The 17,400-nt window shown below is 31.7% G+C and overlaps 2 protein-coding genes across 3 annotated transcripts in view; one reads left to right on the top strand and one right to left on the bottom strand.

Annotated features, from left to right (window-relative positions):
• LOC106665720 (GTP cyclohydrolase 1) overlaps positions 1 to 17,400 on the bottom strand; it is a 55,417-nt gene that overhangs the window by 26,678 nt on the left and 11,339 nt on the right. Inside the window, exon 1 of one of the 2 annotated variants that reach the window (XM_014392374.2) lies at positions 12,119 to 12,272. The exons of the other annotated variant lie outside the window; for it this stretch is intronic. Within the exon in view, the coding sequence (XP_014247860.1) occupies positions 12,119 to 12,254 (136 nt within the window). The 5' untranslated portion in view covers positions 12,255 to 12,272. Of the gene's footprint in view, positions 1 to 12,118; positions 12,273 to 17,400 lie in introns of those variants that run through there. 2 annotated transcript variants of the gene reach the window in all.
• On the top strand, positions 15,996 to 17,349 carry LOC106665721 (tctex1 domain-containing protein 1-like). The gene is made up of 3 exons (XM_014392377.2): positions 15,996 to 16,362; positions 16,711 to 16,990; positions 17,064 to 17,349. The coding sequence occupies exons 1-3, from the start codon at positions 16,119 to 16,121 to the stop codon at positions 17,161 to 17,163; spliced, it is 624 nt and encodes a 207-aa protein (XP_014247863.1). The 5' UTR covers positions 15,996 to 16,118; the 3' UTR covers positions 17,164 to 17,349.

Below are 17,400 nucleotides of genomic sequence, written 5' to 3'. Positions count from 1 at the left end.
GAGTGCATAAGAAATAGAAAGAGAGTATAGAAATAATGAGATAATGTGGAGGGAAAAGGAAGGGAGGGCGACAGAGAGAGAAAGAGATAGAGGAATATAAATATAAAGAGAGATAGATAGATATAGATAAAGAGAGAGAGGGGGAGAGGGTGATAGGGGAAGATAGAGAGAGAGAGAGAGAGAGAGTGAGAGAGGAAGACAGAAAGAGACAGACACATTATGTTTTATAAATAAAATATATATATTACATTTTATCTCAATGCTATGTCTTATAAATACATAACGTATAATAAACATAAATATATGCAATTAAAATATNTACTAAAAAATAATTATTGATAAAAGACAACTGTGATAAAAACCGCCGAATCCAATCGTTTTTTGATTAGTGCCGCACAGGCAAATAGATATTGAGATTTTCCGTATAATTCTAATTTCAAAACAAACAAAAGGGCGTGATCTTGAAGGAACTATAAAATAATAAGTTTTTGTTTATCGTCTATGCAATATAGACTGTTAATAGCACTAATCAAATTTATTTATATTAACAAACTAATACTAACACTGCTTAATTAACGCAAAATACCACGTTTAGTTATGGAATATTTAAAATCTGCAAAAGGCCTATCAGATATTCATATATAACATTTTATAGATTTTTACCTGTTCATTGACCTGTAGGCAGAGAGATCAAAGCGATGCCTGGGATTTTTCGGATAGTCATAAAGTACAATATAATAATACATATGCATGAAACATATTTTTACTAATATTACATATAAAGTAAATATGACTGTGTACAATGAATAATGACATTCATATTGATTGCTAATTTTTGATTGCCCTGCTTTATCTCGTTTTTTAGATTCTATTGATTCTTTAAACGATCAACTATAGATTAATCAACGCCTATCTCAATAGCCATTATATAATCATAAATGCAGATAAATTTGTCTGGCTGCTTTAAGATCATTAGGACGGTACAATGAACTAAAATTAGTGTGACGAAAAACCGCGAAAACAGAATAGGTGATCAGCTCTAATGATGCCAAAATTTAAAATCTTTATGACACTAAGTGTAGGGGGAAACGTAACAATTTGTCAAATATTAAGATTAATTACAGAGATATTAATTTTATGAAATATACTATAATCTTTTGTCCCTTTAGGGTCTTGATGTTTCTGTGGTAGTTCAAATGGAAAGATATGATTCACAAGGCGAAACAGATGCTTTGAATTGATGATAACTCTGCTTACTAACTAATTCAAATTTATGTTAAACGTACCTGCGGTTTAAACAAAGTTGATCTTTTTCGAGTGGAATAATTTCTTTGGAAAAAATGTAGATTAAAAGGAACTATAAAATTACTGTTATTTGATGCAAAATATCAAAATTTAATTGTCCATGGAACAGTTGAAACTGGAAATTTAGCTAATTGATCAATTGTTAGAAAATTTGTTTGAATCGTGCAGGAGTGAGAGTTAAATGTGGGTAATTGGATTCTGAGTTCAAGGATTACTTCTTCATTAATGAACTTGTTGGTGACAATTTTATGATCTGGGTCTAAATATTTTTTATTTTCTATTAAAAAAAAAACCTTTTCATGAGATTTTCCTAATGCCGGCTAGATGCAATAGCAGCGCAAAAATAAATAAATAAATAAAAAATAAAATAAGGGCATATCTCAAATTCTATCGTCTTAGTCAGTCTTTCCTTAGGAGCGACAAGCGCAGGAAATATTTTATCAAAATCTCAGAGGTTTGACTCCAACAATTAGGCAATTTTTAGTTTTACCGATTTAGCCGAGTTGATTAAATCAATAAATCTGCTTGAATTTTATTTTCAAGACCGTTTTTTATCCTTGCCTAGATCAAACAAACCAGAATTGAGTAGTAGTGATTTAATAATTCTTGTAGTAGGCCAAGGAGATCTTAAAATAGCCTTTTTTGTGTGTAATGTTTTCATTATATAAAGAAATTCAATATCACATCATCAAGGCGGATAATAGTTGAAAAAATTCATCACTTATAACACAGTAAAAAAATCAGCAAAGTTAAATTTAAGTTTAGTATTATTTACTCAAAAGCCTCAGCCCCAAACTATATTAATGTACAGAAAAAATGTTATTAAGAAAGTAATATTTATTTTAATTTTCAAATTCTATAGAACTAAAGGTTTACCGTTACTATTTATTGTAAATAAAAAATATTGCCTTGGTAAATAAACACATAAAATATTTAAAAAATCGTCTGAGTGCTGTTAAAAAAAATTATTATATATTAGGTTTCGTGATCCGCTTGACCAAATAAATTCTTTTCAGTTAATTTAATTTTATCTCAACCAAAACCTTAATTAATTGAAAAGAGATTATATAAAATGTATGCGTAATAAATAAATAATAAATAATATAATCAGAAATTATAATTTGGTAATCGAAGAAAATATAGTTAAGAGCGAGAAATAAATACTCATGACATTAAAAGAGAGAATAAATCAATTATTACTTGTACTACTAATGAATACCCGTATGCCCATCTATCTTAAATTTACATACACGGTAGAAAGAGTGAGAGAGAGAGAGAGAGAGAGCGAGAGGGCGAGGGAGAGGGAGAGGGAGAGGGAGAGAGAGAGAGAGAGGGAGGGAGAGAGAGAGAGGGAGAGAGAGAGAGAGAGATGTAAACGAGAGAAAGAAATAGAGATTGAAGAAAGGGGACAAGAAAGAGAGAGTGAGAGAGAAGGCCAGACACACAGCGACAGGCAGAAAAAGAAAGAAGAGAGACTCTGAGTAGACAATCATATAGGTAGATAGAGAAAGACAGAAATACAGGAAGAAAGAGATAGATAGATAAATAGATAGATAGATAGATAGATAGATAGATAGAGAGAGAACAAGAGTGAGACGAGAAAGAGAAGAGTGAAGGTGACAGACATATAGTATATCTTCATAAAATAAGTATATTTTGGAATTAAATATATATCACTTATTTTATTTATTTTTATTACACAACTCCTATTTGTTAAACTTGTCAATTATTAATCATAGTTTCAAAGATCTGAATGAAAGTCCTCGAACTTTTGAGGTTGGATCTGAATCTTTTTATTTTCTTTCAACTTGATCTTATCCCTGATTTTTCAATAAAAAATTTGTACATACGAAAACACATACATATTTCAAAGACTATTTGCAATATTCAGAAATTTAGATCCATTTTATAAAACAATTATAAATCCTAAAAATGAAAGCATTATTTTATGCTTCGTTAAACTGTCATTAAATAATCCTTATCTTTGTCTTTACTTTTGGTTAATGAATGTTATCGACACTCTGTACAAATATATAAATATAAATAAATATAGTATTTTATTACGTTAAACAAAACATGTTTTCGTGTCGTCGATCAGTTGTGCAATATCATCAGAAAACAATTTTTAAATATATGTAGGTTAATCTCAGCTTAAATGCTTTAAATGGAGGACTTCAAAATTAAGTCCTCAAGTAAACAGAAATAATAACCCTAGCTAAGGACAAAGGGTGATACCAATTTGAAAATTACACAAAAGCTACTCTTACCCAATTTTTTGTTTCTCACTTTTCCTCCCGAAATCTCAAGAGTATTATTTCAAAAAACGACTGTTTGTTGACAACCGGTGTTAAACTGAGAACTTTTATCTCTAATTGGCAATAACTCGTTTTCAAATCTAAACCCGTTCTCGGGGTCATGTCGCAAGACGACTGATTCTGTTACAAGGTGAGGTCTCGGCGGTTAAAAAGATTATATTTTTATTGTTTAATCCGATCGTCTAAACAATAAGTTGATTAATTTACCGATACATCGAGAGAAGCTGGGCCTAAATACCATGATTAGAAACGATCGTAGCAGCATGGTATAATGATAATAAATTTAGAAAATCTCTGCTAGTCGGTTATGGATATGAATAATAGTACAATTTAATGGGTTTTCTACGGTAGACGCAATTAGTTCAAAGTGCTATTAAAACAAGAAATTTAAAAACTAATTAAACTTTAACTTTAAAACTTTAATTCTTGCACTAAGTTAAAGCAATTAAGAATATAGCATCCTTGGATAAAGTTATTCTATAAAAATTTTCAACAAAACTTGTTATAAAGCTGTTTATACTGTAAATTAAAAAACATTTTAAAACCACTATCGCATCCATATTATATCTCTGTATTATATGACATCATTATTAATTATGTATTTAATTTTAAGAAAAGATTCAACTTCTTTTATATTACTACACAACCAAAAACAAGTAATTATGCTTTTCTTTTTGATTTCAATATTTTACCCGTCGAAATTTGAATCCCCGAGAGGTGGTTTTGTGCCATCAATGTGAAAGCACATTGTTATGAGGATGGGTCGAGGATATCGTACCTAATGTAAATTGTGTTTGAACTTTGATAAATACATAGGGAATTAAGCCCCTCCCCACCATTCAACTGGAAGGTTTAAACACCTGTTGACGGAATTGATTTGGACTGGGGCCCAGCTGTCAATCCCCTCTGACGTCTTACCCACTCACTTATATAAAAGAGAAAGAAAGAGAGTGAGAGAGAGAGAGAGAGAGAGAGAGAGAGAGAGAGAAAGAGAGAGAGACGTGACAGTGAGAGGAATAGAGTGGCAAACATAAAAACCGACAGATAGAAAAGAGTAAGAAAAAACAAAGAGCGAGAGAGAAAAGAGATATATAGAAAGAGAGAAAGTAGAAAGGTAGACAAGATAGAGAGTGAGGGAGAGTGTGAGTAACTGAGTGAGAGAGAGTGAGAGGGAGATGGTGGGTGGGGAGGGGAGAGAGAGTGAGAGAGCAGACAGGCAGACTTATTTTGCGTACAAGCAAAGCAGGTCATTAAGACAGTATTATTTTTTTAATATTAAACTTGAACTTGGTGACTTGGTCGAATTGTGATTGAGCTGTTAATAACAGTGTGACATCTGCTCAAGTCGTTTCCAGCCTTAGCCATTTTATGTCATTTTTATTACATTTAATTCAGTTATTTGTATTTATTTGCTTCATTATTTAGTTCACCATAACTCCTCAACAACTGGAATTGTTGCGATTCGAAAACATCATATAAGTAATAAATTTTTATTGTCAATATCATAACAGAATGTTGAAAATTGGCTCACACAAATTCCTAATTGTTTTATTGCTTATTAACTTTTATTAGGACCAAGTCGATTTTGTTAAACGATAAATTTCCAAAGCCACTTTGTACTATAAAAATCTATAAAAAAATTTATTTCCGCATTTTAATCTTTTCACCATTCGGCCATTTTACAACACTTTCGCTCGATTCCCACATTTAAATCATCCCTTTAAACATGTTTCTAATGATTGAAACATAATTTGTACTAAACATTAATTGTAATTATTAATGGTGGTTTTATGAATTCTATCAAAATAGTATCTGGAGTGGATAAAAGTAAATAACTGATGTACCGAGCTCGGTACATCAGTTATTTATTTTTATCATTTAGAATTCATTCATGTATGAGAATGAATATGATTTTGAATTCAAATCAACAAGAATTTATTGAATTTTTAAATCTAATGTTTGACTTCGAAGAAATAATAACAAATTCCAGACTGACTTACACTACATTATATGTTATTATATATAATATGTTTATTTTGTATTTAAATTTTTTAAAAACTTTTGAAACCTGTTACTTTTAAAACCTGCATTGGGTGCAATTTAAACTTGCAGCTCGATCGACTCCAAGACTTAGGTCCGTCTATTCTCGCTGGTATTTTGCACGCACCAAATGCATTTTGGCAGTTTGCAGTTTTTATTCCTTGACGATTCTCGGTTCATTTATATATCAACATTGCAAGTTGTAAATATAAAACGTCCCGTGTTTTTGTTCGTTAAATCTTTTTTACTTTCAGTCATTATTTTGTTGAGAAATTATGATTTTATATTAAACTTTGAGTGAAAACTTTCGATATTTTATAAGAATAAGAAAGAGCAAATTCACAAGAATTATTACTACATTTTACATTTCGCCAAATCAGAACATTCCAAGCATCAAATCCCTTCACCGCCACTTACAACCATAGACGTCAGCTGGAGGTACAGAACTTGGATAAGAGCTATATCGAATTCCCAACATCCTTGGGCGAGATTTCAGAGATTTCAATGTAAATTTTACTATGTGGAAGAGAAATTTTTGTTAAAAATGAACTATTCACTTTTTAAATAATTTCTATGTATCTAATTTTATATTTAATTTTAGTTATCTAATTTTATGTTTAAACAAAATTGACAATAGTGCTTGGGTTAGAAATTATATTTTAAATCTTTTATAGCAAATGATGCATTTTTACCCTAAATATCTTGAGTTGACAGAAGACACGTATTTTATGGATGCAAGGCCAAGATGTTCCCCTGGCCAAATCTGCTAATTTGCCTAAAAATAGGGTCGAAACATGACTTTAATGGTTTATAATATTAACGTGTGCCTGCAAAACATTATTTGCTCTAATCATTAAAAGATTGTTCCTAAGAGAAACTCCCAGTTGAAAGGAACGGTTTTGCATTCAGACAATTGAACTAACCGGCAATAACAAGACTTCTCAAGGCCTCAAGTCTGCCATCAAGAAATGAGAGTAGTTAAAAACGCGAGTTGTTAAATGAAAAGAACTTGTTTCTAAACGAAAGTCATGTCCCGGAGTGTTGAAACAAACATGAAGGATGCTCTGAAAATAGTTTTGTTGCACTCTTTCAATACCATTTCCGAAGTTTGAGCCACATACCTCAGGGCTAAACAGTAAAACGTAAACTGTTAAAGAATTGAAATCATGATTTTGGGAGCCGAACATTTAGATTTGAATGTGGAAAGGAATAAATTTGGGTGTTGCCATTGCCAGGTTACTTTTATTAATCAACTAGGTAGCTGCTTGATTAAATTTTCCGGAGAACGGGAGAAGAACTACCAAATAAACACGATCTAGAGACTAGACATTCTCATAGATCAAACTGTTATCCTTATTCAACCTGATTTTTGAAATGGCATTACTGTAGTTTTAACTACATTTACCTGGGAATATGTTCAGGAGGAACATCAGATGCTATTAATAATTATAAAATAACATTAATAAATCTATGATAATATTAATTCTATTTTCTATAAGTGCTTCGAAAAATAAACATGGAGAAACGAAGAGGTGAAAGTTTTTCTCCCTGACGAACGCCTCTACTAGCTTTATAGTAAAGCTGTGAAAAATTTCTTATAAATTTTGGATTATACCCATATAGAACAGCTTCTCAAACAGCTTTGAGCGTGAGATAGAATCAACGGCTTTGCTGAAGTCCTCAAAGATGACAAAAAAAGTGCTTTTTAGTAATTGAATGTTAATAACAAAAGTCAAAATAAAAATTGCATCATTACACCATCTTCCCTTTCAAACCCATTTGTTCTTCTGTGACACACGCAATAAAGGTACATCTATTGTCTAGGATTGCAAAAAGAACAAATTTTACACCACTTTTTCCAGTAAACAATACAGAATAATGTTACCCGTGCAATGAGTCAGAGCCAACTCGTAAAACATATTATCAAATTAACTTATCTATTTTATTAATAATGTTAAAATAATTTAAAGCGATTTTAAAATATTGTTTCCGAAATCAATGAAAATAGTATGCCGATTGATGACAAAGAAGATGAAAATATCATATGCATAAATGTCATCTAAATAAGTCATGAACTAGTAATACAAATAGTCAAAAAATTCCCTCTTCAGTAAACTGCATTCTTTCAAAAATTTTAAATAAGCCAGAACGTAAAACCGAACTAGTCATTCGTTGTGAGTACATGAAACACATCAGACAACTTGTATCTTTATAATTATTATACTGTTGTTCCCAGACGATGATTTGATAAATTAAAGAAATTTTCCGAAACTTCAACCCATTGAAATAGTAATTTTTTTTGTCTACAGTCCTAAATTAAAAAGAAAATAAATAATACGAAGGGTCAGCACTTTAACTTACTATATTATATTAGATAAATCAGTGTTATTGTCAGAAACTAAGGATCGTTCAAAAATGTTTTCTATTTATAATGTCATGTCCTATTTCGAGAGTGGACAACAAAGTTTTGCCGTAGTTAATGGTAAAAACAATGGTTGTCTGTTTACATACAGTGCAGCTAGTCTGAACTTATTAGGACCCAGCCCTGTACAGATGGCAGCAATTCGGATTACCTGTAAAACTGCCTTGATAGAGAAGCAAGCAGCAAATCAGGTCTGCCTTATTGAGAAATAAATATACAGACACACCGGATCAGGTGTAATTTGGTCTGCCCATTTTCGGTTTTTAGCCTGTCCTATACGTTTAGGCTTCTTGATGTACCAAAAGTATTATTTAAAACGCGTCTAACAGTCAAAATCAGTGATGATAGGAAAACGAAAGTGATCTGAAACCACTTAACTAGTAAACGCAATAATGTATGTTTTGTTAATAAAAACATTTCCACTTCGTCGATCCCAACTTGTTCAGAAAAGACGGACTTTCAGATTAGCTGTGTTCGGATTATCGGATTATTGTATACTCCACTGTAATAATATTATAACAATAACGTTATTAATAAGGATTATTTACAAAGTACTACAAAGAAAACATTTCTTACTTCGATACTAATCTGTCAGCACACTAAATGAAAACAAACAGAAAGAAGAAGAACATAACAAATAAATTCATTTTAAATAATAATTAAATTTTGGTACAACTAGATTGTTGTCATATAATCTCTTTTAAGTTAATACATAATAAATCCCAGTCTCTACCGTTTAGAGACTTGACTTCACTTTTTGTAAATATTTGATTCTGTATGGCCTTAAAAGAATATGGGAATTCTGTTATCCTTTTTTATCTTTAATTTCATTAAGGTTACATCATGAACAATGATGGCACTGTATCAGGTCTCAAAGGTCTTAAATTTAAATTCAGCTGGTCATTCCTTACTTACATTATTCTTTCAACTTCATTATACGGTCTGGTGTATAAATAATCAAAATTATAATCCAGTTTGGACTACATCCTACATTCGACCAATTTCTAGGTCTAATTTCTGCATGTTGATTTTCATCTAGTCTTATATTGAATTTCAGTTTATATTAATTTTGTTCCCAGGTTTTTACGAAATTTCTATTTGCATACATACTAATGTACTGGCCACACAGTTTTTTTCCATGATTTCAACCAAATGATATTTTTATTTATGATTTGTTTACATATGATTTTTGGAACCTTTATAATCAGGCCGTTTTAAGATTCTTAATATATTAAGATTCCTAAGATATAAATATAAACAACTATTCATTCATATCTTTACATTTAAAATATAACAAAGACTATTTTAATGAAGATACAAAAAATCACGGTACTTTCTCTACGTGGTCATATATTTGGATTCCTCGACCTGAGCATAGTAACAGGACTATATATGTGTAGTTTAACAAACGTTAAATGTCAATTTGAGAACAAATATACGTCTGGCTATTTTTACGCAAACGTGCAATTTGATCTCACATAATTTTCGATTTTAGAACAGTTGAACTTGTTAGAGTACCTAACTCTGTGACGCACTTTGCAACTTTATATCAAGACGCGAGCACAATAGATCTACTTAGGTGCGTGCACAAGGCCCTGTGGCCGCCTCTTTTATCCCTACATGAAAACTCAAAAGAGAGAGAGAGCGAGAGAGAGAGAGAGAGAGACAGAGAATGAATGAGAGGGTGAGAGAGGGAGAAAGTAGAAGAAGAAGGTAGAATAGATAAAAATAGAGATATAAAAAAAGAAAAAGGGAGCATGAAGCCGATGAAAAATTATCCAGAAAAAAATACGCATAAAAAAGATAGTTATATGAAGAGGTGAAGAATAAAAATATTGCCAGAGGGAGAAGAGGAGAGAATGATAGAGAGATAGTAACAGAAAATAGAAAGAGAAAAAATAGAAAAAGAGTGGAAGAGAAATCTAAAAAAGCGACACTTAAGGAGAGGCAAAATAGACATACGAAAAAGATATGGAATACCAAAAGATATAGCACAAAAGTTACTCAAGCAAAGAGACATAGAGAAAGAGGGTGGTAGAATGATAAAGTGACAAAGAGTGAATCAGAGTGTAAAGAAGAGAAAGAGTGAGTGAAATAAAGATGAAGAGACAGATAAAGCAAGAGTTTGTTAATGCAAATGCGTTCCTAATCCCATAATAAGCAAATTGAATAGACTAAAAAGGTTGCTTTAACTCAGCCAATGTAGTTTTTAAACATTTTTAAACACCCCTGAATTCCCAGCTTCAAAAACGTTTGACTACAAATCGACAATCAGTGACAAGTCAACGTGATTATTAATTTAATCCATATTTGCTTAGTGTATTCCAATAAGAATATGTGAATAAGATAAATAGAATCAGAAAGAGAGATAGATAGATAGATAGATAGATAGATAGAGAGAGTGAGAAAGAGAAAGAGAGAGAGAGAGAGAATGAATGAATATTGAAATATACTAATCTTATCATTTTGATGAACTCCTGATTGATTGACTGATTTTAAATCAGGAGAACATGAAGGGTTTTTAGAATAAAAATTCAAAATGTTAACTAGACTAGATGAAAAAAAAATGTTATCGGCGAAGCTTTCGATCATCATCAGGGCAAAACAATCTTAAAGATGTGTACAAATTGACATAATTGTTTACTAATAAAAGGTTTCAATTTTTTTAAAGATAGACTCAGTTCCAAGATTGCCAAGGGCTGCCTTTCAGTTGTTAAATGTATCGACCAATATTTTACTCATGAATAATCTGGATCGCGGGTACGGTCTGAATCAAAAAACAAATTAAATTGGTAGCTAGCTTTCGACCATTTAAGGTCGTCATCATTAGGGCAAAACAACACAGTTTCAGTGCTTGGCAATGTTGGTACTGGGTCTAACTTCAAAGAAATTTCAAATAATTTATTAAAAATTTAATTATGTTAATTTGTACATTCTTAAGATTGTTTTGTCCTGATAACGACCTTAAAAGGTCGAAAACTGGGAAAATTCAATTTATTTTTTCATCCAGACCGTACCTACATCCATATTATTCGTCAGTAAAAAACAGGTCGATATCTCACACTTTAAACAAAATGTTAACTACTTATCATTTTTTATACAACTTTACATGGACTACTTAGAATTTTGATAGAAATATTCATAACGTAAAACTTGTACAACTAATATTAATTACTGATGTCTCCTTGTTTTTTGTTGTGTTTTTATTTTCAACTTGTAGAAGGAAACATTGATGAACTAATCGACCATTTGTTTATAATTGTTTATGTTAAAACGTTCTCAAGACTTTGCTAAAGATGAGGCTGGCATTAACAAAAATAAACAGTTTTAAAAAATAGTTTATTAGTTCATCAATTCTTCATTCCACAAGTTAATTTAAGTTACTAAATAATTATTTCTTTATGTTTATGCAGTAAAGGCCAAAAATTGTTACTATTTATATATTTATTTTTATTAAAACACGCATGGGTAACAAAACATGAAAAAAAATTGTATAATTTCTATCAGCAGGTGGTGACAGAATTTCAAAAATCGCGATGAGCAAGTATTGGACAAACTTTAATTAATTGATTTTCATTTATTATATCGTTCAAATTTGAAAATTATTTGTATGAATACAATCCGTTGATACAAACAGGACCAATAGATTATATCTGTGTTGTGTATATGTTTATCATTAGTTATAAGAAGAAAAAAATAATACACAAGTTATTATGTAAGTCTTTCTTCCTTATTTTTGTTGATTCGATTCATTGTCTCTGATTTTTAATTTTTTTATTACATTAATCTATATATGTTTCGTGGTCATAATTGACCATATTAATTATTTCAATTAATTATTCTTTTTATCTAAGGTCTTGGTGGAGATGAAAAAGCGGGATTTTTTTATTGTAAACTAATTTTCGGAATAACAATTGACATTTGGTTTAAATCGTCGCAATGCGAGATGCATCAACCCTGTGACCGAAAGTAGCAAGTTAAGCCCAGTGATAAGGAAGAGGCTTGAATAAGGATGAAAACACGTTTCCACATTTACCTGGTGTCGTCGATGTCCTGGGCGTTTTTGGCGTTCCCGGTGCATCGTTGTCACCCTCAGTGATCTCCTCTTGCCACGACACCGTCCTCAACCTCGGCGGACGGAGTTGCACCTCTTTCCCCTGGGTTCCGTTCATGACTGGGCGGTTGAAACAGGTCCTCCCCCTTTTATAGATACTCGGGATACGCCTGACGTCACGGAGATTCGACCCGCCTCTACCGCACTGCCAGACGGGAATTCCCTACGTGCTCGGAAGGCAGCTAATCCAAATCTGCCATTGTTTATACGTTTCTGGCAGGACGCAAATGAAATAAAAGCTGAATTTATGGGTTTTTTTAAACTTACAAACCAACGAAACATGACGTCAACTCAACAGAAAACGTTGTCTCATACACATTCCGACAATGTTTTGTCTTTCGTTGCGTAAAACACCTCCACTGATTCATAAATCTATTCCAAAAGGAAAACCATTTTGCTCTAAATCTACTTCACCACAAAATTCCAAGGACTCAATCATTGATCGACTAATCTAGTTTAAGCACAAACTGATTCTCGGATGTTCGACTACTCGTGTTACAAACTTTCTAAGTAGATTCTACATTCAAAATGCAACCAAAATGTCCTAATTAATTATGTCCTAATCTCAGCGGTTTCGGAGTGATTCCACTTTTCTGATTTTTTAAGATTTAACGCCCTTGCTTCAAATAAACAATGATAACTCCAAAACTAAAAGGTTTTGGGCAAATCCGTTGATACCATTGGAAATTACGTTAAATTTCAAATGAGATGTGATTAATATTAAACTTGTAAACGATCGTGAAATAAGCGTTTTAGCAGCAAGAACTTTGAAAAATATATATATTTTTTTTACTATGGTGATTCTAAACTATTATTTCCAAACCTAGAGACTAGCAAATTTCAGAAAACGTATTCCATTTACTATCCTTTTTAGTGGTGTCATTTCTTTTTTAAATACTTTTCTCAAAGGTGAAGAAATTGATGGGGGTAAGGAAAAAACCGTGGCTGACAGATTGTAAGGTGGAACGATTAAAAAATATTTTTAAAAAAAGTTTAATAAATTCATTCAAAATTTCCTTAAGTTTTTACGTTTTTAGTCAATTGTTGAAATTATTTCTTCAAAAAATCCTTTATTGTCATTAGGTAGACTATTTAGATTCATACATCATCAAATTATAAACAAAACAGCTTGAAAATTTATATTCTTTTTCTGATGTTATATGTAGTCATTCTGGTCAAGTCGTTTAATAACAAAAGAGTTGGCGTTTTCATTTATAAAATTTTAATATCAGATTCATTTCACCGACCGTCTCACTCTTACATACACGGTAGAAGAAGTGAAAGAGTGATAGAGAAAAAAATAAAAGAAAGAAAGAGAGAGATAGAGAGAAAGTAATAAAAGAAAAAGACATAATATATAGAAAAAGAAAACGAGAGAATGAAGCAGATAAAAAATTAATTAAGGAAAATGATAGATGGACTAACGTGATTTTGGACTGTAAAGAAAACCAAGAGAGAATGAAAGCAAAATTATATATGAAAAAGATATGGAGAAAGAAAGAATCTCCTAAGAAAACCGATACGAAAACGGTGAAGAAGAGAAAGATTTTCATGAGAAGAGAAAGGGAGGAAGAGAGCAGTGAAAGAGAGAAAAACAAAGAAACAAGAAAGAGAAAGAGAGAGAGAAGAGAGAAAGTAAGAAGTAGTAACAGAAGAAAAAGAAACAAAATTATATAGGAAAAATATAAATGTAGATAGCAAACTAACGTGACTTCTTTGGACTGAAAGAAGGTCAAAAAGAGAATGAAGCGGAAGCAATGCAGAAGCAAAATTGTACAGAAGAAAAGATATGAAAAGAGCGAAAAAGAGAAAGAATGTCATAAGAAGAGAAAGAGAGAAAGAAAGAGATAGATAGTTAGATGGTGTGAGAGAGAGAGAGAGAGAGAGAGAGAGAGAATGGCGAGGAGAGAGGAGAGAAGAAAGAGAGAGAAGAGAGGAAAGAGAGATAGAGATAGATAGATAGATAGATAGATAGATAGATAGATAGAGATAGAGAGAGAGAGAGAGAGAGAGAGAGAGACAGAGAGAGACAGAGAGACAGACAGAGACAGACAAAGAATTCACGCTTGTGTGAGTGAACCAACTACAAAATACCGAATATCCATTCAATTATTGATCAATGAAACTAGCTTATCCTGGAATCTGCTGTTTATCAGTATATTTCTATTATATGTATATAAATCGCTCGTATTATATAATGAATAGAATAAAAATTCAAATTCTTCCTGTACATTTAATAGTCAATTTAGCCAAGCAGTGAAATAGATCTTTGCTGATAAGACGATTACATTTATGACATTTTCTAAGAAACAACACACATTATAAATTAACTAAAAAGACTGCATAAAACCTTCAAAATCACATATTCGCCAAGAAGAAAATCCACGCCTTTGAGCAAATCCACTCAACCAAAAATAATCATTTATTATTTAAATTATTAACCAATGAATTTATTATTCAACAATTTGTTTTGCATTATATTGCTGCATCATTTTATACTTAGTACATTTATATTATTATATTACTTTAGTTAACTGTTTTAACTTCTATGCCTATTTCACTCTCATAAGTTTAATAACTTTTTTCGACGGCTACATATTACAATATTTATTTATAAAGACACGTTTGTGGCAAGACGCTGAGAATTTATAGTAGCAAGAAAAGGTAGGATGGAACGATGGTTCTAATCTCGCTTTGTTCCAATGCTTTCCATAATTATCATCACCATCAAATCAATACGAACTTTAATTACAGAACATTAAATTTGGCAATTAGTTCAAATTAAAATGAGGAACAGTTGGTAGTAACAGCGTTCTTGTTTAGTCTTGTTTTTTAAATAAGTATCAATGTCGTTGGCGATTTTACCTTTGCAATCTATCGCAGCTCAACTCAAAATATAAATATTTAGGCACAAAAATCCCCTGAGGATAATATTTGTGGGAAGTATAATAACTGTAGAACTGAAAAAGTATGTAAATATGGTTGTAGATAAGCAAATTGTTCTTTTACCTAGTTTCCTTTTTAGTTCTACATTAAGAAAATCATTTGTCTTTAATCACAAATGTAACTGTATATTCCAAAACTCATTATCTGTTGTAGACCATGTGATAAAATGATTTATTTATATATATATATATATATTTTTTTTTTTTACAAACGTTAAATGTCAATTTGAGAACAAATATACGCCTGNAATGAGAGAGAGAGAGAGAGAGAGAGAGAGAGAGAGAGAGAGAGAAAGAGAAAAAGAAAGAGAAAGAGAGAGAGAGAGAGAGAGAGAGAGAGAGAGAGAAAGAGAAAGAGAAAAAGAAAGAGAAAGAGAAAGAGAGAGAGAGAGAGAGAGAGAGAGAGAGAGAGAATGAATGAATATCGAAATATACTAATCTTATCATTTTGATGAACTCCTGATTGATTGACTGATTTTAAATCAGGAGAACATGAACGATTTTTAGAATAAAAAGTCAAATATTTTCACTGTTTTCACCTTATTTTGTTTGATGCTATTGGAAATTTAAATTCTTTGCGGGTTGGCTGATGTATATTTGTCATTATTATCAACCGAACATTGAAATTTAATCGAGAAAAACTTGTGTTCACCATTTATTTTAATTTAACCCAGTTCCTTTGTGTGTATTAATAATCATTATAAAATGTTTGTCGTTGAAAAAAAAGTTCATTTTAAAATAACTATAGATATATTGAAAAATAAGACCTCAACTCGTTATTTCCTGCGGTAATTATTAATTTTTAATAATATTAAACTTCCCCAGTTACTTGAAACTAGTGGCAAACCCGTCATCTGAAATAGTTCAAAATATATTCCATATGTTCCCGTATGATTTTAAATAGACAATTTCCGTAGTTTATTCAAGTTTTCTCCTTTTTTTAATTTTTTTTTAGTTTACTCTCGCTATAAGTCAAGATGATGGATGATGAGGATGAGGATGTAACCGAGGATACTAAAGATGTTAAGAAGGTAAAAGAAGAAGAGGAGGAAGATTTAGGGCCAGATGGAAGCCAAGATCTACTCGTGCCAGATGAAGAGATCCAACAGGAATACGACCTAGTATGGGAAAAGGAAGAAGAAGGTGAAACTGGCGGAGGAACGGACGAAGACGAGAAAAGTGAACTGTCCGACGAATCTGAAGAACTTTCCGATAAATCAAGTAAGTTATTAGCATTGTAATTGCTTATTTTCAATGGAAATTCCGGTAAGCAAGTTATAAATTTACGTAATGTACTGATAACATCGAAGCCACAGTAATGACGATGCCATTAAGTTGCAAATGAAGACCAGTTATAAAAAAATTAATCCTTCGCTCAGTAAAAAGCTTAAAAGGCAATTTTAAATGATTATGAAAATGTTAAACGTTCTTCCTACCCTTCTGAATAGGATTAATATATTTTTATCTCGAACAAATATCTTTATTTATTTAACGGGGTATAATGTTTACTGTCACCGCCGACTTTGATAATTATTTACCAGTTGGCTTATGTTTGTTTTTCGCGTTCAGGTGAAAAGGAATCCATAGAAAGCGACACACATGTCACCACGTACCAACTGGCTCCCAATGTCCAGTTCGTCCCGACCCAAGTTCAAGAGATACTGGACTTCGCCGTACCACTGTATTTCAGCGGTATTAAGTACGACCCAGATCTCTGTGTCAAGATGTGCCGGAAGCTCTCCTCGTACGTCTTGAGGAAGGTGTACAGGCTTAGAATGGACAGGAGAAAAATAATCGTCATCGTCAGATGTCATGAGAAAAACTGGCAGTCTGAAAGAGCTATCTACAGGTCAGTCTATGCAATTTGAAACAAAAAGTTTCTTATAAAATGTATGTAAACACAAACATCTACTCTTTTTCAGATTTCTCTGGGATCAGCATTCAGACGGACACGCTAATTTCACCCTGGATCTTCAAGACATGATTATAAGCGCAATTGTTCTTGTTCTTTACGTGGACTAAACATGGTTAAAACCTGTGATCGAAAGGATGTCTTCTCCCTTACACACATTTTTACAACCTAAATATTAGCCTGTGAAAGTACGCGGTGTCTCTTTGATTTCCGGTGGACGTCCTTGTGTCATATTAAGTAAACGGTTTTTGAGTACTTTGTCCTCCTAAAAAAACAAAACTAAGTTGCACAATTCATTTCTTCAAATTTTTTCCTACATATAGTTTTTTTTTATTGTTTTAATTTTT

This window comes from Cimex lectularius, unplaced genomic scaffold (genome assembly GCF_000648675.2).
Source record: "Cimex lectularius strain Harlan isolate CLEC.00 unplaced genomic scaffold, Clec_2.1 scaffold104, whole genome shotgun sequence".
In the NCBI taxonomy this organism is placed as follows: domain Eukaryota; kingdom Metazoa; phylum Arthropoda; class Insecta; order Hemiptera; family Cimicidae; genus Cimex; species Cimex lectularius.
This window is presented reverse-complemented; position numbering and strand designations above follow the sequence as displayed.